The sequence below is a fragment of the Drosophila innubila genome, chromosome X (assembly GCF_004354385.1).
Source record: "Drosophila innubila isolate TH190305 chromosome X, UK_Dinn_1.0, whole genome shotgun sequence".
Classification (NCBI taxonomy): domain Eukaryota; kingdom Metazoa; phylum Arthropoda; class Insecta; order Diptera; family Drosophilidae; genus Drosophila; species Drosophila innubila.
In genome coordinates this window covers 38,620,031-38,641,499 of record NC_047626.1, presented here as the reverse complement: position 1 = coordinate 38,641,499, position 21,469 = coordinate 38,620,031, and the positions used below count along the sequence as shown (strand labels likewise).

The 21,469-nt window shown below is 38.8% G+C and overlaps 1 protein-coding gene and 2 long non-coding RNA genes across 3 annotated transcripts; 1 reads left to right on the top strand and 2 right to left on the bottom strand.

Annotated features, from left to right (window-relative positions):
• Nucleotides 1-323: 323 nt before the first annotated feature.
• Nucleotides 324-1,036, top strand: LOC117793715. Its single transcript, XR_004618303.1, has 2 exons — nucleotides 324-634; nucleotides 712-1,036. It is a non-coding gene; the product is annotated as an uncharacterized LOC117793715 (long non-coding RNA).
• A 9,153-nt stretch (nucleotides 1,037-10,189) lies between these two features.
• LOC117785172 lies at nucleotides 10,190-10,972 on the bottom strand. Its single transcript, XM_034623087.1, has 2 exons — nucleotides 10,515-10,972; nucleotides 10,190-10,419 (listed from the first exon to the last, which is right to left on the bottom strand). The coding sequence occupies exons 1-2, from the start codon at nucleotides 10,920-10,922 to the stop codon at nucleotides 10,390-10,392; spliced, it is 438 nt and encodes a 145-aa protein (XP_034478978.1). The 5' UTR covers nucleotides 10,923-10,972; the 3' UTR covers nucleotides 10,190-10,389.
• Nucleotides 10,973-11,574: 602 nt separating this feature from the next.
• On the bottom strand, nucleotides 11,575-14,024 carry LOC117785194. Its single transcript, XR_004617487.1, has 3 exons — nucleotides 13,987-14,024; nucleotides 11,940-12,275; nucleotides 11,575-11,855 (listed from the first exon to the last, which is right to left on the bottom strand). It is a non-coding gene; the product is annotated as an uncharacterized LOC117785194 (long non-coding RNA).
• Nucleotides 14,025-21,469: the final 7,445 nt, after the last annotated feature.

Sequence of the window (21,469 nt, the reverse complement as noted above, 5' to 3'; positions counted from 1 at the left end):
CCCGGCTGTCAATGATTCCGGGACCCAGAACTTCCAAGTCGTGCCCTCCACTTTATCATCCAGCGTCTCGTCTCGGGTTCTCTTGAATATAAATCCGTCCTGGACCTTCAAATCGGGCAAGCGATGTTGGTTGCTCGTCACCTCGTTTACCAACTCCTGATACTCGGCGGACTCGAACTCCAGTGTTTTGAATCCCAGTAGACTCTCCGGTGTGACCTCCACTTCTTCCACACTCCTGTATAACGTGTCAGCAACGACGTTATCGGCGCCTTTCCTGTACCGCATCGTGAATGGAAAAGATTGCAGCTCCACTGACCATCTGGCTAGTCTCCCGGTCAAGTCTTTGAGACTCAAAAGCCACTGTAGGCTGGCGTGGTCGGTGATGACAGTAAATGGCATCATTTCCACATATGGTCGGAATCGATGGATTGCGAGCTTCGCGGCTAAGCACTCCTTCTCCGTCACCGTGTAGTTGATCTGATGCTTTTTCAACTTCGCTGAAAAGAATGCGATCGGCCTTTCCTGCTGCTCGTCATCCAGTTGAAAAAGCACAGCTCCAACGCCAAAGTGAGAAACATCGCACTGAATGAAGAAGGGCCGTTTAAAGTCAGCATGGACTAACACTGGAGCTGTGGTGAGTGCATCCTTGAGCTTCTCCACCGCCTCTATGGCTTCATCACTAAGCTGGAATCTAATAGTCTTCTTTTTCAGCGCATCAGTCAATGGAACGGAGATCTCCGCGAAGTTTTTAATGAACCGGCGATACCACCCCGCCGTACCTAGAAAACTCCTGAGCTCCTTGACGTTTCTGGGAACGGGAATGTTTCTGATCGCCTCCACTCTGCCTGTATCCATCCTTAACGTTCCGCCACCTATAACGTAACCCAGATATTTTATGCTGCGGAAACAGAATTTGGAATTCGACATGCCAATAGTGAGGTTGGCCTTTTTCAAACACTCTGCGACCAATCGGAGATACTTGATGTGCGTCTGAAAATCGGCTGAAATGATGAGGAGATCGTCCAAGTACACGAAGACGTTGGATCTCAATATCGCTGGGATCACCTTGTCCATGAGCCTGCATAATTGTTGTGCTGCGTTGCAGAGACCGAATGGCATGTGCCTGAACTGGTACAATGGTCTCCCGGGTACTGTAAACGCCGTATACGATCTGCTCTTCTCCTCCAGCTCGATCTGCCAAAACGCGAACTTCAAGTCGACGCTCGAGATGTAGTGCGTCTCGTCGATGCGGATAAGATGCCTTCTATGCATGGAAGTGGGTAAGCATCCTTTACGGTTAAGCTATTTAGCTTACGGGCATCTAAACAAAATCTGTTTTTTCCAGGTCGCATCTCTACGGTCGTACGGTTGCTCCAGGGACTGTCGCTTTCTTCGATAATGCCCAATTGCAGCATCTTATCGACTTCAGCCCACACGATCTCCTGTTTGGCCGGCCACAGAGGATAATGTCGGTCCTTCACGGGTTCGGTTCCTTCAATCAGCTGTATCCGATGCTGTAGCAGGTGAGTCTTTCCTAAACCGTCCTTCTCAAACTGGAGAAATTCGCGTTTAACGGCCTCCAACTGACTCTCCTGCCTCTCTTCCAGGTTCCACATCTCCGGATCAGACACGACATCATCCTCGTCCCGATAGTAGGCGACGTCAGGGTTGCTCACAGTGACTTCGGAAGCCTCTGGACGCACATCGACATCGGGTGGTGCTCCGAGCACTCCAGGAGCGATTTCAAACGCCCTCCAGAAATCGATTCCCAGATACAAATCTTGCTGCAGGTCAGGGCACATGATAAATGCGATTTCCTCTGTTCTAATTTTGTATTTTACAGGCAGCACAACACGTCCCAAAATTGGACGACTGGCTCCTGCCGCTGTCCTCACCATTGACGTGTAGGGATGCACAGGCCATCCCAGATCATCCACCAATCCCCGACATCCTCTTCTCAGCAGACTAACCGACGCTCCTGTGTCTAGAAGACCTTTCATCCTATGTCCCTGGATCTCCACATCTGCAAACACTCGTGAATCCGTGTTGTCGTCTCGCCGTACAGCCTCGATGACCTGTCGCCTCGTCAAACGTCGTTGCCGGAAACGCGCTCTAGCCTTTAAGATGCGTCGCGTGGCCAGTGTCATACCCTCCAGCTGTCGCTCGCCAAAAATTCTATTCCGGGCCGACATGTATGCCCGGACACGCTCTTCATATGGCAAGCCTCGTAACTTTTTTCCTCTTGTGAGGTAATTATCCTTATTGGATGTATTAAATATATCCTTATAAATATTATACTCCAGTAGCTTATCTATTTTATTTCCAGATCCTGTTGCCGTCTCCTTCTCTACCTCCTCTGGCCTGAACTCCACTCCTTCCTTTCTGCGGTCGCCGTTCCCGAACGCGTTTGTCCCGCTCTCACCGCGCTCTCTCGGGAGTTTCCCGGACAATTTACGCATTCCGGGCAGAGCGTATCCGGTTTCCCGCACCGATAGCAGAAGATTTTCCGCTCTTTGGAGAGACAATCACGGAAACTGTGTCCAAGTTGGCGGCAGTTCCAACATTCGATCTTGGATCGCACGGAAGCCTCTTCAACATCCTCTAGCGGCGGCTCTGGTGGACGCGGTGGAATCTACCTCATGGACTGAGTGTCTGGGGCCCTGTGAATAGCGCGGCTGCTGAGTATATCCGGATCTCGTCCTACGACCCAAATTTCTCTACCTCGATGCACTCTTGACGCAGTTCGTCCACGGTGATTATATCCATCGCGTAGATATATTTCGCCAGGCTCTCCTTCAACCTCGTTTTATCATTACGAGTTCGCGCTCCTTCATTGGCCTTGGAAACGCGAGGCAAGTTGACGCATGCCATGAATATAGTCATCGGAGCTCGCTGGCTGCTCCCGCTGCACTAGCTCCTGCATGATGTCATGCTCCGTCTGGTAGCCCCTGAATCGGTCCATCAGAGCTGTAGTTGCGTCAACTCTATTTTTCGAACGGTGCCCTTCCGCACGTTTCTGATGGCTCCTGTGTTGGGCTGGTGCCGAGGCTTCGGTGCTCGAATTTGGTGCCCGTTCGTCCGGATGCGTCGCTGCGGAGGCTTCGGTCCTCGAGCCACCATTCGGAGGCCTTAGTCTGTCGTTTATTAGCTTCATCATTTCTAAAAATTGGGCTCGGATCTCCTCGCGCATGGACTCGCTTATTTCATCTCGCAACGAGCTCCGATATGTTTGATGCATCGCAGCAACCGTGACGTTTACGGCAGATTCGAGCACCGTGTCTCTCTGCGGCTCCTTCGGATATTGAAGGTCTTGACTGACCGCCTCTTTCTCCCACTGGATCAGTTCTTCGGCAGATGGAGGCTGCCTCTCTGGAATTCAGCGAAAGTTCATCGGAGTCCTTGCTAAACCCCCCGACGGACGTGGTGGTTGTTGAGCTGGCGCTCCCTGAGCTTCCCAACCTGATTCTTCGGCCATGATATAAGGGAAAGAAACCTGAGCGCCCTCACACAATATTTTTAAGAGAATCTATCTAATACAATTGGAGTATAGGAAATAAATATGTACGAATCCTAGCGAATAAATAAATAAATAATACCTAAATAAATACGATTGTTAATTCGATTTATTGCTAATAGCAAAACAAAAATTTAATTACGCCAAAAAAAAAATAATAAATAAATAAATAATAAATAAATAAATAAACTGTATTTATTGAAAAAAACAATATTCCAATTTTTCCCAAAATACATATAACAACTAACGGGGAGAGAAAACAAAACTAACACAGGCTAACCAACATTTTACTACGCACAATTCGAACCTTGGACAAACATTTAAGCATTGGTGAAATTCACGGTTCCTCAAGTGATTGAGGAACGACATCGACTTCTGTCTCACTTCTGGCCACAATCGGGGTGCGCTGTGAGGCAGGTGCGACGCAGGAGTGATCCTATATCACCCTGGGACACCTGTCACCAAAGCCCTGCTAAGCTATGGCCAGCACATTCCCGACGTGAACCAGAAGGAGACAGAACGAATAGTTTGGTATGAATAAATAATAAATAAACTAACTGGACACAACAAAAACAAACTAACCTAATATCACAGTTTATCACAGAACGTTTTGATATTGCACGGATGCCACCAGGCTACGATACCCGGTTGCATACACTTCGTCAACATACGAAGGTGTCAACCGGTACCATCCGAACAATATCATTTCATTCCGCATCACCGTAACATAGATTAGTCTATGGTTCCATCGTACTCCGGGATTACGCCGCACTACGAGCGATTATTGGCCACCTATCGTGCCACATAAGACATCGGAGGCGCGAATCCCGGATCTTTTTTTTAAGTTGGGCGCCATATTGTTATGAACTGGTTGTTACTCTGTGGGCCGCGCCGACTAGCTCATCGGAATTATTCACGGGTGTGGTTCCAGCCCTGGCCCGCAGTTCACACAATCGATAAATCATCGCTAAACTGCCGCTGCAGCTCAATTACCATCGCTATCGACAAAAAGAAAACAAACTACGCAGAAAGGAACGACGGCGACGAAAAACTGCAACAATAAGGACAACAGGTACGTAAAAATTACATTACAAACAGAAAACAACACTAATCCTTCTTCCGTTCGAACAGGGACCATTCGCAGGACCCGGGCGTACCCTCCCTTCCTGAGACGGCATGCATTCCTCGTCTCCCATATGTTGGCCACCCGAACGGGCCAATCTCAGCCTGCGTTGGACATCTCGTTTCCCTTCCCCTTGCACAAAAAAAACTTAGCCGGACATCATCTTCGTTCTCATGGCAAATATAATTTCAATTTCTTAGTTTCTATTAACATTTGGACTAATTTTAATATTTTGTATTTACAGTTTTCTTGACTACATTAAAACGGCAACAATGAAGAGACAAACAAACAGACAGACCAGGAACACAACGATGTTGCCACCAGTGGCAAGATGCTGGAGCGGAGACGCCGCGGAATTAACACAGTAAATATGTATATATATATATATATATATGTGTGTGAATTGGTAAGTGTGGTTAATTTATGTGTAATAAGTGTATTGTGTTGTAATTTAGTAAATGTAATATTTATCGCTTAATTACTACCTTGCCTACCTAAAGAGCTCTCTGGGTGGGTAAAGGGGCGAATATTGTTTGTGTTTGTGTATATATATATGTAAATATACAATATCTAGTGTATATTGTTGTGTGTTTTTTTTATTGTTAGAGTCTCGTGTTGTTCCTAAACTGTTGTTTTCAATTTTTACAGATTTTTATTTTTATTTACTTTACTTTACTTTAAATTTTAATTTTACTTTAATATTTATATTTTACTTTAAATTTTTATTATTTTTACTTTACTCTAATTTTATTATGTTTTTACTTTACTTTAATTCTTAATTTTATTTAATTTGAACAAATTGTATTGTAAATTCAACTAAGTTTTACTTTAATTTTAATACGTTATAATTTATGATTTTGTTTTGTTCGATTTCTTTCTTTTTGTCTGACGTTCAATTTTCTTTATAACAATAAAAATTAACACATTTTATTTAAAACAATCGTGAAAATGTATTTCCTGGGGCGGCACAGGACGGAAGATGACTTTTTCTTGCAGCTCTTCACAGCGAAAAAAAGGTTGCCAACGATGTGGCGGAGCGATTGGAATAGACTCACTCGGGTCTGCCTGGATGAGCCTTCTGCTGGTTTAAACACGGATGCGAAGCTTCCCCCCACTGATGTTGGAGCTGGAACGTTGGTCCAACGCTGCTGACGTTAGACGTCCTCTGCGTCGACTGGCAACCGTTGTCCCTCACACCCCGTAGGCAATCCGGAGCACCGCTCGGCGAAGGTGACACGGCGTTTAATTAAATCAGCACACTTGTTTGTTCGGTCGCGGGAACAGTTTTTAATGGCACGGGAGCGTAGAATGGAATCTAACGCTGCTCAACGTGCAGACAAACTTAACGACTCCCGACAAAAAAATTGCAACCTTCGCTGACCGCTGTTAAAATCGAACTCTCGTCCGCATGTTCTGCAGCAACGTGGTTTGATGAAAATTTGCCAATTCCCTTTTTATCCTATCCATCCCACCGTTGCTGCAGTTTGAGTCTAATTTGACTCAATTGCATCGAGGGGCATGAAGGGGTAGCGCATAAGTGCTGTCTCGTTTTGGAGTTGCTACCTATCTCTGTCTAGCAAAACACCTGGAGTTGCCACTCCCCCCACAGACTACTCGCCGCATTTGACGATATCACCTATCGATAACTAGGTGAGCGACCCCCCCCCCTAGAGTCTATCCAGCTGGCACAAACGATAGGCGATAAATACATAACAAACGACCCTGAAAATTTCAAAGCGATTGAACCATAAATATAGAAGATATTTCGGAAATACATTTAATTCAATATTTGCATGGCAAATTGAACGTGCGAGCGAGGCAGCATGATACGTTTATATGCAAGGCGCGCACAAAGACAGTGCGAAAAAGTACGCATTTTTTTTTTGAGTATCGAGTAAGAATCGAGCGTTAAGCAAAAGAAATATCGATATCATGTAATAAAATTGTTCATGTATAATTTATGTATATACAAATATACTATTAGATTCAAATATAATTGTGTTAATATATAAATATGTATTTTTGCATGGCAAAATTCCTTATGACGTCACAATTTTCAACACAGTCGGACAGAAGCTGATTGCTATGAGTGAATTTGCATGAGAGGACAAGTGATCATTTTGCAGCAATACTTTTGCATCTTTGCCGAGCACTGAAAGCTGCAAAACAATAATTTTAATTATTTATATTTCCGATTTCTCACAGATATATATAAATAGTATCTGCTTATTACCATTGTAAAAAAAAACTTAACATTTTCCGCTTTACAAATCTCATAAAATTAGACATTGCAGCAGCCTTTGGCAGGCTCGAATTTGTTGCGTGAGAGAGAGAGAGTGAGAGAGGAAAATGGGTGCTGCCAGAATGCAGGCTGAGCAAAGTTGTGACTTAAGAAAGCCGAAAGTTGTTCATAGTTTCGCGTGTGTAATTTTTATGCCCTGAGCCCATTGAAAATGGGCAAAAAAGGGTATAATGTGTTTGGCATAATGTATGTAACAGGCAGAAGAGGGCGTGGCAGACCCCTCAAAGTGTATACATTTTTTATCAGGATCAACAGCCGAGTCGATTGAGTCATGTCCGTCTGTCTGTCCGCCTGTTTAAACGCGTCGATTTCAGAGAACATAAGAGCTAGAGACTTCAAACTTGGTATGTGGGTTCCTGGCTACCATAGGCATATCAAGTTTGTTTTAATACCCTGTGCCCATTTAAAATGGGCATAAAAAACGGGTATAATTTTTATTTTTGGATCGGACCACTATATCATATAGCTGCCATAGAAACGATACATTGAAAATGAAGTTTTTAGTATGAAAAAGTTTTTTGTTTGTTGAGATATCAAAACCAAACTGATAGAATATACATTTGGGCTGGTATAATACATCCTGACCCAAATTAGTTAAAATCGGTCCTATAGCTGCCATAGGAGCGTTACATCGAAAATGAAGTTTTGGTAAAGAAAAGTTTTTTATTTGTTGAGTTATCAGAACCAAACTAAAAGAATATGCATCTGGGCTGGTATTATACATCCTGACTAAGTTTGATTAAAATCGGTCCACTATATCATATAGCTGCAATAGAGACGCTCAATCAAAATTGAAGTCTTAGTATGAGATATCTTAACCAAACTGATAGAATATGCATTTAACTTGGTTTTGTCCATTCTGGTCGGAGTTCGTTCAAATCGGGTGACTATATTATATAGCTGTCATAAAACCGATCGGTCAAAAATAAACTTTTAGTATGAAAAACTTTTTTGTTTTTTAAGATATCTTTTGTAAACTGTTAACATATGCATTTAAGTTTTTTTTTTACATTCTGATCTTATCATATAATTGCCATAGGAACAATTGGTTGAAAATCAACTTTTGTAAAAGAGTACATGGGCTTAGGGTATCCTACCGTCGAGCGTGCTCGACTGTGGCCGCACCACGAGCGAAGCAATTGCCGATAGCTCGTGTCTGAACGGGTAGAGATTGTTCGACACCGCGGAACCCCAGGAATTATTGTTTAGACAGGTCATGGCATCCACGATTTCTTCGTCAAGAATGCTTTTCTCTGCTACTTCAGATATGCTCATTGCTGCCGGGATTGAGTTCTGCAGTATGTGAAAAATTCTATATTCTGCCCGTGTCTCGAAATCCTTTGTTGATGAGATGCTGCATAATCGAGACAAGGAGTCAGCTATGTTCTCTTTTTCAGCTTTAAAGCTAATTTTAATTTTAAAAGTTTGTAGCCGAAGAAGCCATCTCTTGATGTGAGCTGGTGGCTTTGATGACGGTTTAAATATCGCCTCAAGTGGCTTGTGGTCGGTAACTAACTCAAACTGTAACCTTGTAATAGAACTTTTCCACTGCCCATACAAGTGCCTTTCCTTTTCAGTTTGCGAATACCGCTTCTTCACATGAGACAAGCTCCTGCTTGCAAAAGAAATTATCAATGGTTCGTTGTGCTCTGTAAACTGGAGCAGTACCGCGTCTAGCGCTACCGGGCTGGCATCAGCAATCAGTCGTCTTCGGCTATTTGTGTTAAAATATGATACCCGGTTTCCTTTTTGGGTTTTCGAGTTGATATCTTGCTTATGATTTTCATATCCGATTTGGCGAGCATAAATTGTGATTGCTTTTTAATTTGCTCTTTTACCCGGCAAGCTTCGATGATTTCAGCCAAGGTGTGCTCTCTCGCCGACACCTTTTTCTTCAATTCGAGAGGGGCCCAAGAATCCATGATTTTGTCTTTTTGACAAATCTCTTCAATTGTAGGCTTTTTTGGATCCAAAACAGCATTTTTGCAATTGCTGGAGTAAACGGACTATGAATTTAGCAAAACTCTCACCTTCCGAAGATAAAAGGTTATTAAACAGATGGCGTTCGAAAGTTGAATTTTGTTTTGGAGAAAAATTTTCATTAAGTTTGTCCACAAACGCCAAAAATACATCGATCTTTTTTTCTGCATCCGGCTCTACCAGAGCATCGGGAAAGGAATAGGCGACCGTCTGTAACTAAACGCCTCCCAAGTGAAGTAATTTATTCAGTTTCTTATTTGGTGAGTCAATCTCCTCCGCATCGAATGAACGAAGCCATCTTTCCCACTCGTTTCGTAACAAAGATTTTTCTATTGTTACGCATGGTTTAATGATATTTTCACACATCTTTATCCTTATTTTATTTCTGAAAGTGAAAGAACACAAAAATGTTCCAATATATTATTATAGCGGCAAACTGCCTCTGACTATGTCAGCTTACGATTTCGGCTAACTGCCTCTAACTGTGTTAGTTTATTGCATGACTTACTGCCTCTGTATCAACAGATTATTCAATTCTTCAGTCCCTCTCTTAAGTAGAGCTATAGCATTTGCTTTCGCCTTGTAGTAAAGTTTGACACACACCATCTTAAACTGTCTTTGACGCGCTCTCGTGCCAATTGTACTGCTTGTCGGCAACGAACGTCGGAAAAGAAATGAGAGAGAAAGAAGAGAAAAAACGTGTGGCTGTGCAGACGAACACACATACTTGCGTACCGAATAACCGCAATAACAATAAAATTATTTGCTTTTGCAAATATTTTCCTTGTGAGTTAAGAATTTACTAGCTATTGTTTCTGATTTTACCTCGTCGCCAATGTAATAGCCCCTAGGTTCCATAGATTATTAATATAAAAACACACTTATATTATAAGTCCAATCTACTACTTTATTCGGAACCGGTACTGTTGGTCCATCAAAGGTGTACAGCAGCGGTGGGTAAGGAATTTGCAATCGTGAGCACTACAACAACATCTACAACAAACACAACTTCTGAAGTCATAAATTAAAACGAAATGAACACATTTATGACTCTGTGCGTCGCGACGAAAAATCTGTGTAGTTGTTGTTGGTTTTGACAAACCAAATCAATTATACACTAAAAGATGTTCTAATTAATTATATTTGCAAGTCGAACGCTTATTATGTGGTAAAGATCAAAACGCATCAAAACCAACTTTACTTTTTCACACAGTGTACAAGACGCTGCTGAAGTCATAAATCATAGCAAAATGAACACTTTTATGTCCGTACGCGTCGCAGCTTGCCCACCGCTGGTGTACAGTATACTGAACAGCAGAACTATTATGCATCGGCATTCGCGTTGATGCTGACGCTGGCGTCACTGCCGCTGTTACTTGATTGGCTCGTCGTCATGTGGTCATCTTTGCTACTGGGGTCATCGTTGCCACGTTGTGCTGTGAACGTCAGAGTACCTTTGTTGCTGCGTTTCTATGGGGTGGTCATCGGTGCTATGGTGTGCTAAAAATATCAAAAGATAATCAGTGCTTTGGGGTTCATGTAGTTTTTGCTGTGATCTTCGCTAGGGTCATCGCTGTGGTCTCTTTAGTCTTTACCGTGATCTTCGCTGGAGTCATCGCTGTGGTCTCTTGTAGTCTTTGCTGTGAACTTCTCTTGGGTCTCTGCTGTGGTATCTTGTAGACTTTGCTGTGGACTTCGCTAGGGTCTTTGCTGTTGTCTTCGCTAGGGTCCTTGCTGCATTGACGCATGCCTTGTCGGCACCGACCGTTTGTCCCGCTGAGAAGGACGCATGCCTCATCGGCACCGCCCGTGGGTCCCCGTGTGGTCATCGTTAGGTTAACGCATGCATCGTCGGCACCGACCGTTGTTGTAGCTGGTATGGCGCATGTCTTGTCGGCACCGCTGTGGGTCATCTTGTGGTTGACGCATGACTTGTCGACACCGCCCGTGTGTCTCGATGGGAGGACGCATGCCTCGTCGGATATTGTGCAAGAACACCTCATCGTCTAACGTCAGCAGCTCAAGTTGGACATAGGTCATAGTGGAATATGAGCGTCACCTTGGGAACGCTGATTCTGCACTTTTAGGGCATAGGGCTAGTTGTAATTATAAATGATTCTGTTCTTTACGGTCAGATTAATTTTGGCAATAAACGAAAATGTACCATACGCAGGTCAAGTTTGTTTCCAATTTTGGATGTCACGCCCCCTTCGCCCACAAATCGCACAAAATGATTCACAGGAGCAATTTTTAAGATATCACTCCTTAACAATCAGGTAGGAAGTAAGTCTATTAAACGTGTTATGAACTGGTTGTTACTCTGTGGGCCGCGCCGACTAGCTCATCGGAATTATTCACGGGTGTGGTTTCAGCCCTGGCCCGCAGTTCACACAATCGATAAATCATCGCTAAACTGCCGCTGCAGCTCAATTACCATCGCTATCGACAAAAAGAAAACAAACTACGCAGAAAGGAACGACGGCGACGAAAAACTGCAACAATAAGGACAACAGGTAAATAAACGAAAACGGTTCGGATCAAAGATAAAAGTTATATTAATTTATTGGACGGTTCGGTCAACTACTATACGCATTATACCCTTCTTTGCGCATTTTTAATATGCACAGTGTATAAAAATTAACATAAAAGTAAACAAAAAATGCAGTTATTTATTACGATAAATTGTAGCTAATTTATAGTTAAGGTAATCTATTTTAAAAAGTCCCTCCTGCGATTTGTGCTGCTCTTCGCGTGATTTGGTCTTCTGCTTGTCTACTGACACTCGCTGCCACACTACTTCACATCAGCTCTGATTAGTGCGATTAACTGGAGGAATCTCTGTACTCTGGCCTCGGGTCATCTGGTGATGGTACTGTTGCTGCGCTCAAGCACATTTGGATTAAACTCTAACGGGACTTCCATATATTCCACGAAAACTGCAAATAGAGCATGTGTACATATAAGTAAATTATTTAGTTACTTGAATTACTAGTCTGGTAAACTCAATTATGTAAATTTACTTCAGTTGTCCATGATCGACAAGTTTACTTTTGTACGGACTCCTTTCCAACCACCAGGAAAACCGGCGACTTTAAGGGTTTCTTAACCGACGCTTTAAAATATTGTGTTCACACGACACCGACGGCTTTTTAGCAAAAAAAATCCTCGTCTGACTCTTGCTTTAACATTATACCAAATTCACACTGAGCAACATTTGCCATCTACCACCAATTCTCGTGATGGTCCTATAGTTTTAGCAGTGCCAAAATTTTCCATTCGCTCCGCCATCTCGCCTTTGATGTTCCTGTCCCACACGTTTCCAATCGGTTTCAAGTCGATAGTTATCGAAACCAACACTAAAAATTTGACATTCGCTACGATTATGTAAGCAATAATCAACTTAAATGAACGGCAAAAACAAGAAGAATAAGAAATTCGACATGGCTGAGTCATGTAAGTAAAAAAATGATATAAATTTTTATTTATTTTAATCAAAGCAGAAAATAAATCAACTGCGGATGAAGAGGTCTGCCTGTAAAATGAGTGAATTTTTTCGTATAAAATGTTTTTACTGAAGGTCATCAGCAACCCTTCGACATCGTCATCGTCGTTCGCGTCTTTGACGGCTTTATCATTATCATAATCGTCTTCCAAATTGTTGTCCAATTCCATAATTAAATTGCTAATCATTTTGTTGTTATGCTCCGTAATAGTAGGCAACATTTTCATTTTTTCCAGGCGATTCATTTTGTTAAAAATTAACAAAAAGTTTTTCACTTGTGTACCCTTTACAATGCCAAAAGTAAAATTGATGGAAGATGGTAGATGTTGACAGTGTGAATTGCTCTTTCACATCTACCATCATTCCCATGCGTTCCCCGTAGATGTGCTCAGTCTGCTGAGACTATTAGCACTAAACAAATAACCCATAGAGAAGTCATCCCATACAACTAAAAGTGTCTCAGCTAAAAGCATGACGGGGCGTCCACTGCGAAATTTTTCGGTGGACGTGTCGTCTGAGGGAAAGTATTTTTGGTTACGATTCAGATGACTGGCCGAGCTCGTGCTATGAAATACCCTTTAGCTATAAAAAATTATTGTCTTTAATATTTTATAAAAAAAAACGTAAATCTAATAAATTGATAAATGTAGATAATAAAAAAAATGCGATGTGTTGTTTTAATGGTGGGATTCCTAAAACAGCTGCTCCATACAAAATGAGTAGGGCTGCCAGGCAAATTTAAAAAATTATACGGAAAGTGTGGTAGCCCTGAGCTATTTCACGAAATCAGGTCTGTGACGGATTTCGTTTCTACTTTATTTCGATCATATGTGACACCACGCATTTCGATAACAATATTTGGTCACACTTGGTGTTTGTTTACAGTTTCTGGTGATTTTAATTTGAAGAATGTTGAAAGTTTCTTACATATCAAGAAAGAATAAATTAATAACTATATATTTAATGCTGAATAATTACTAAAAATGTCCCAGATGGATATGATAGCTAAGAAAGGGCTGTAAGATTGGAAGCTAATTCCCGACAATTGCTTAAAAATACGCAGATAATAAAGGAGCTGCTAATGTGTAAATCTCCAGCTTAAGCATTATAAACAAATAGTATTATTCTAATTATACTATTCCGCAACCAAACGAATGTGCAAAGAGAGCGAGAGATGAATAGTCTCATTTTGTATTTCTTTTCGACTCGCGCTGCTTACGCGCTAACAGAGCACTATGGGGATTTTGAGCAGTTTTATGGAATAAATAAATAACTTGTAAACTGTGCACGGAAAGTCATGCTAAATGAGAAAATTCATCTTTGCACTTATAAATTATAAGTTACTTTTCTTTGAAATTTGTATGTAAACTCTAATGCCCTGTACAAATACATTTTTTGATGAAGAAATTTCAAGCACAAACAAATATTTAAAATTATAATCAAATTATTATTAAAATTATCAGACGACAAGACCACCGAAAAATTTCCAGTGCACGCCCCGTCATGCTTTTATCTAAGACACTTTCTGTTGTATGGGATGACTTCTCTGTTTTTACAGTTTTTACCTGATTCGGTTGTTTTTTCTCATTGTTTTTTATTCTTGTTCTTTTTGTATTTGCCATTTATTTTTTATGACATTGTTTTTATTTGCGTAGCGAATGACAAAATTATGGTAATGAATTCGAAAAATATCAGCTTAAAACCGATTGGAAACGTATGGGATAGGAACATCAATAATGGTGGGATTCCTGAAACAGATTCGGATTTGGTTTTGTTCAAGGCTGCAATCCTCAAAAATATTGTTAAGAGTTGAGTTTGGCGGTTCAAACCATAAAGCAAGACATCGGTTCGGTTCGCGAATTGGTTTATATACCCCCTAAGCCCAAGGTTTGGGTTCGAACCTGGGTTTAAATTCATAAAAAAAAATATTTGTATTGTTATACATTTTTCTTTATATTTTGAACTAATTACATTTTTTTTTTTAAATAAATCAAATTTTGATAATAATTTAAATTTGTTTGAATAGTTAAATATGACTTGTTTTAATCCGAAGTCTCAAATAATTGCGAAATATTAATAAACCAAAACATTTATGTAATTATCTATTTTTTCGAACCGAACCATTTATTTTAACAAGCGGTTCGGCTTAGGTTCGGGTTCGCAAAGTTAATAACTTCAAGGGTTCGGTTCATGATCCGGTTCAGGCTGCTTAAAAACCTGAACCAAACCGGTTCTACGATGTTCGGTTCAAAACCGTTTTGCAGCCTTGGTTACAAATTTGATTTCGCCGATCAGCTGTTCACAGCTGCTCCATACAAAATGTGTAGGGTTGCCAGGCAAAATAAAAAAATAATACAGAAAGTGTGGTAGCCCTAAAATTACGAAATCAGGTTTGAGGATGATTTCGTTTTAATTTCATTTCGATAACATTATTTGGCCACACTTGCTGTTTGCTTACATTTTGCTTATATTAAGTACAATTTCGTTTTGATTTCATTTCGATAATATGTGGGACCGTGCATTTCGATAACATTATTTGGCCACACTTGCTGTTTGCTTACATTTTGCTTATATTTAGTACAATTTAAGCTTTTTTGAAGTGTTTTGATACTTAAATAAATATAACATAATTAATAATTTTTAGAATGAATATGAGAATCTCTTAAACAAACAAAGGACCTGCGCCATAAAGTGGACGGTGCTGAAGAACAAAATGCGTTCTTTTCGAGCCCAGTATACAGCTGCGGTAAAGTGGAGGAACTAAACTGTAGCTGGTCTATTAGCAGATGCCAAGTGGGAGTCTGTTACTGGTCAGTAGTTCTATTCGAAGAAACATGGGCCATGAATAATTTTTCAAATTTACAGATTATTTGGAAAAAAAATTGCCCGAATTTCGAGATTCTCTATCAGATTTATAGCCAGCGGGAAAATATCGAGCCGCAGGGCGTTATAGACTCCGGCGAGTGCGATGTGTTGGAGGGTTATCAGTATTTGTTTAAGGACAAAGAGGATTCTCCCTGCTCTTTAGGCGTGGAGTGCGATGTTTCGATTAGCCAATTAGAGGGAAGTTCAACGAGCTAAACCGCGCCAGAGTGGTCGATTTGGCCGATTTATCGTAACGAATCGAATAACTGAAAAACCAAAAGATTTTTTCCAAATTTTTTTTTTTTTGTATATGCATTCGGACCCAAAAGACCATAAAAAAAAATTATTTATATTTTAATTTTTTTATTTTTAAAAAAAAATTTTTAATTTAAGAAGAAGACATTTTTTGTTATTAATTTGTTAAATATTTAACAAGTTTTTTATATAACAAAATTTACTCAGAGTCGGTGCTCAAATTCGATTCCGAGTTATTCGGCTTATTAATAAAACTTTAATAGACGATTTTTTACCTAGGGTTTTCACCTAAACATGGTTACTGAAATGATCAACAGTTTTAACAGCTGCAGCTTATTTTGGTCAATTTACACAGAAGACTATCCATATTTTCAGATAAACTCAAACTCAGTCTACGATAGTCCTACTAAGCTTTACTCCACCAAAGTTAAGACTTACTCACAAAAAGGTTGTTACAAAGGTTGCTATTTTAAGACACAAATTAATAAAATAAAACATATGCTCAGGTCACAAAAAAATGTTTGTTTTCTTTAATTACATACCTTTAACTTTTATAAAAACCAAAAACAAGTTGCGTATAATGAAATTCAACAATTTTTCACGACAATGTGTGCAGCTATAAAAAAGGCGGGAAATGCTTTTTGTCACAGCTGTGTTTACATATGTTGACTTTCAAAGTTCACAGCTGATCAGAAATATCGATTAAAAATGTAAAGGTAAAATTTTCATTCTAATTGAACATTTTGGTATGGGCGGAGAATCAATTTTTGGTAGATTTCAAAGATCGAAAAATTTCATTTCGTTACGCTAAATCGGCCAAAAGGACCACTGTGCGCGCGTGCCTATGTAATGTTGATGGAAACGCCACTGATCCATATAAATATAGTATATTTGAATAATAAATAATAATATTTAAATAATTTAAAATTTATTAAATCTTTAGTTTTCACACAGCTAGGGTGAAAGATAAAAAATAATTAAACTTTTACACTTGGATCAGAATAGAAGAGGAACCATATCACCACATCAGCCACAAACATAAATGCGAAAATATTAACATAATTTTATTTTATAAAATGATATTTTTCATATAAATTATATTTAATAAAAAAAGGCTTAAAATCACTTTTTTTTTTTGCTAAATGGCAATTATTACTAAAAATAAAAATATCAGAATATCTTGCGCAGTTTATAAGTTATTAATTCATTTTATAAAACTGCTTAAAATCCCCATAGTGCTCTGATAGCGCGCAAGCAGCGCGCGTCGAAAAGTCATACAAAATGAGAATAGTCATCTCTCGCTCTCTCTGCACATACGTGTCCTTATGTAGCGAGACAGAGAGAGATGTATTTGGGCGCGCAGGCTCATCTCTATGTATGCGTGCATCTTACAATAAGTGTGTGCATATGTATGGGCTGCTGAGAGAATTGACAACATCGCTTTGTTTATAAGTTGCTTCCCTTTAAATATTGTATGTAAACTATTATAACCTGTAAAAAAATTTTCTAATGAAGAAATTTCAAGCGCAAATAAATATTTAAAATTATAAAAACAACACATCGCATATTTTTTATTATTTACATTTATAAAATTATTAGATTTACGAAGTTTTTCTTTATCCCACAAAAAAAACCTCTACATGAGGTAAAAGTCTTGTGACGAAAGCTATTTCTAGCCCCAAAATTTCTGATATCCAATTTTGTGACGAACAAAATTCAGTTTAATCTAAAAATTTTAAATAAAAATATAAATTAATAAAAAAAAAAGCGAAAATTGACAATATGCACTGTGAGTAAAAAGGGTGAGCTTCTTTGAACATAAAAATTACTTTTTGCGCAGTGCCGAATGCCAATTTTCGCTTTTTTTTTTATTAATTTTTATTATTATTTAAAATTTTTAGATTAAACTGAATTTTGTTCGTCACAAAATTGGATATCAGAAATTTTGGGGCTAGAAATAGCTTTCGTCACTAGACTTTTACCTCGTGTAGAGGTTTTTTTTGTGGGATATCAGAAAGTTTTCCAATTGCTTTTGCTTTTGACATTGTAGCTTTATCATTAATGCAGGCAAAAAATATTAAGAATTTTTTTTTTTCTTTAATTATAAAGAAAATTTAGGTGGCTTCGCCCTCTGCTCGCTTTGCTCGCATTGCTACAACCGAGCATACTCTAGTGCCGGAGACCCCGTACTTACTATGAAATAAAAGTTTTTCATAATAAGACTTGAATTTCACCCCATCAGTCCTATGACAGCTATATGATATAGTGGTTCGATTAGAACCAACTTTGGTCAGGATATATAAGTCTAACTTAAATGCATATTCTATTAGTTTTGTTACGATATCTCGTAAAACAAAAAAGTTTTTCACAGTAGAACTTGATTTTCGCCCGATTGGTCCTATGACAGCTATATGATATAGTGGTCCGATAAGAACTGCATATGCTATCAATTTGGTTAAAATATCTCACTAAACAAAAAAGTTTTTCATACTAAAACCTAATTTTAACCCGATCGGTACTATGACAGCTATATGATATAATGGTTCGATTTGATCAACTTTAGTCAGGATATATGAAACCAAGTTAAATGCATATTGTATCAGTTTGGTTGAGAAATCTCACAAAACCAAAAAGTTTTTCGTACTAAAACGTGATTTTAAAATGTATTTATTCACTTAACAGGTAATATCTTCCAAACCCCTCAACCAAAATTTATGTTTCATTCACCAAAAAAACGCGAAATTGTTCATATTACAACATATAAAAATTTAACAGAAATCGTTAGAGCCGTTTTGTCAGAAATCGCCAAAATGTAAGCTAAGAAACTTTATTTCACCTGTAAAATGTTACCTGAGTACTTTAGAAGAAAAGTTTAAAGGTACGCATAAAATCCCTCAAACACACCTTTCCAATGATATATAGAACATATCTGTAGCTTCTATGGTTTGGAAACTGTCAATTATACCGGGATTTAGCGTTTTCCCGCTAAACTAGCGGTTTTTTCAAAAAGTCGTAAAACAAACATTTCTAGATTTTCGAAGAGAAATAAATCCCCATCATTAAATTTAAGCTTCTTTAGCGCTTTTATACAAACAGACAAACATACAAACAAAGAAACTAACTTTTCAGTTTATTCCACTAAAAATTTCAAATTAATTTATCTTTTGAACCAGTTACCGGATTTGGGTCATCGAGGTATCAATCGACGCGTATTTTTGATAAGAATTTAAAAAAAATAAATAATTTTACCAAAAAGCCCCAACGGCTCCACAAGCTGCGATCATACAAATTTTTCGCCTCCCACTTACACCCCCGTATCTCATGACCCAGGTGAATATGAAAAAGTTGTAGTATGCCATTTTGTAAGTTAAGACTAAACCTTTCGATCGGTATGTGACTCGATCTGATCGGACAGTCGTAGCAAATTTTCCAACTTAGCTGTATATATTGTTAGTCGCCTTTCGCACCCTTCGTGATGCTTTCGTCACTAACGCGAGCTGCCGTCCGCAGTAATAAAATACTAAAATACTACACGCATGTTTTGTGTTTCGCTTGATGTGCCAGCAACGAGCTCGGCCAGCCAACTGAATCGAAACCAAAAATACTTTCTCACAGACGACGCGTCCACCGAAAAATTACCCAGTGGACGCCCCGTCATGCTTTTAGCTGAGACACTTTCAGTTGTGTGGGATGACCTCTCTATAGATTATTTGCTGAGTGCTAAAATCTAGAATTACTTGTTTTACGACTTTTTGAAAAAACCGCTAGTTTAGCGGGAAAACGCTAAATCCCGATAAAATAGTTTCCAAACCATAGAAGCTACAGATATGCCCTATATATATTTTTGAAATAATATTTTTGAGGGCTTTAGGGCGTACCTTTAATCTTTTTGGTAAATATCTATTATACGGTTCTCATCTCAAAAAAAAAAAAAAAAAAAACCACAAATAGGGGGTGATTTATGATGAATTTATCAGTAAAAATTAGATTGGGGACTCACTTGGTTTATTTTTAAAAAATCTTTGAAATTTTCATACAAAATTAAATTTTGCATGGTTGTATTGTGCAATTTCTCACTACTTTGCCCGTTTACCAACACTACTTTGTAAGCGAATTTATGTGGTAACTAATTTTGACTCGCCCGATTTCTAGTCGTTTTCCAACACTATATATAACGGAATCGTGCAGAAAGCTTTAATTTTTATAAAATGTCGTGCACAGGTTGTGATGTTACTGCGAGACAGTTTCTTAGACTCATTAAAAGTGAGTTGTTAGACTTCTTGCGGAGTCACAACGTAATACTCAGTGAAAAGTTGAAGTTTAAACATGTCACGGATAGGATCCATGAGGGGTTTATGGCCATTGGAAGGCTTTACAACCCTTCCAAAGAGGTGGTCATAGATGAATATGTCCATTTAGATGAGCTGAGTTGATAAGGTGAGAAAAAAGCGCCGCAGGCAAAAATTTTTTTAAAAAAAATCGCGCGATTTTTTTTAAAAAAATTTTTGCTTACGGCCCATATATTTCACATCCTCATGGGAAAACGATGATGACGCAGAAGCTGCAGATGGTATATTTTAAAAAGAAATATGCGGTTAACTAATTAAATATTTTATTAATTTAAAGTTACGGCAACATTTAAACACCAGTTCGAAGTAGTGTTGGTAAACGGTTATAAATCGTGCGCGTCAAAATTAGTAACTTAACCAGATTTGGTTACAAAAGTAGTGTTGGTAAACGGACAAAGTAGTGACAAAATGCACAAAACAGCCATGCAAAATTTAATTTTGTATGAAAACTTCAAAGATTTTTTAAAAATAAACCAAGTGAGTCCCCAATCTAATTTTTACTGATAAATTCATCATAAATCACCCCCTATTTGTGGTTTTTTTTTTTTTTTTTGAGATGAGAACCGTATAATAGATAATTACCATCTTTTTTTCCAAAGTACTCAGGTAACATTTTACAGGTGAAATAAGGTTTTTTATCTTACATTTTAGGGGTTTTTTTTTTACAAATTTACACATGACATCTTTATCAAATTTCAATGAGTTTCAGTTAATAAAATTCCGCGTTTTTTGACATATCTCCTATATCTGTAAAAATTCGTTTCGGCAATATTTTTTTCTGGTCAAACCGACAAGACCGTCTACAGACGGTCTTCAGTATTTTGCACCTGACGGTCAATCCAACCAATGGAAAATTTTGAAATTTAAAACTCAAGCTATCTTAAGCGATCGTAAACAAAAAGACCCATGACTCGATCGAACCCGTTGCGACCGAGTCGCTAAGCTGATTTGATTGAACTTTTCGCTCTGGTGCTTGATCAAACTTGAACATACCCGTGGCATCTCTCTGAGTCCATACCCAGCTTAAGCATCTTAAACAAATGATATTATTCTAACCATACCATTCTACAAGCAGACTTATGTATATTAAAAAGTCTAAGAAAAACAGTTTTCACACCTTCCTTCATATGTCAATTTGTGGCTTCGAGTTTTTTTTTCTTTTGTATTAAATCAGTGTAAAAAAACGTCATTCTTGAAACGATTTAGTTCTGCTTAAACCCCGGTTACACTTAGAGCGAAACGACCGCGGAATCAAAAACTCCATACAAAACAAACGGTAAAAAATTTTGTACGATATGCAGTTTTATATATGGTTCACACTTCTCGCTACGTATCGGCATAACGTTGTGTCAACTATAACATGACATTGTTAAAGCCACTTTTCGCGATTACGTATTGGAAATAGGTTTCAAACCTATTTTCGTCAGTCAACAATGAAAAAAATGAGCGCGCCAATTAAGAGCACAACAAGAAAGCGTTGTTTTGATGATATTAGAAAAGTGGATAAGTGCCGATAAAATGAAGACAGATATAAATAAATATAAAAAAAAATAAAATAAAACTTTCTTCAATGATAATA

What these genes read in the sequence shown, in the direction of transcription:
- LOC117785172 (XM_034623087.1), bottom strand. Translation starts at nt 10,922, where the DNA reads ATGAGGTGTTCTTGCACAATATCCGACGAGGCATGCGTCCTCCCATCG. An exon ending in TGACTCCAGCGAAGATCACG is followed by an intron (nt 10,420 to 10,514) that starts GTAAAGACTAAA and finishes TGATATTTTTAG; the next exon opens with CACACCATAGCACCGATGAC.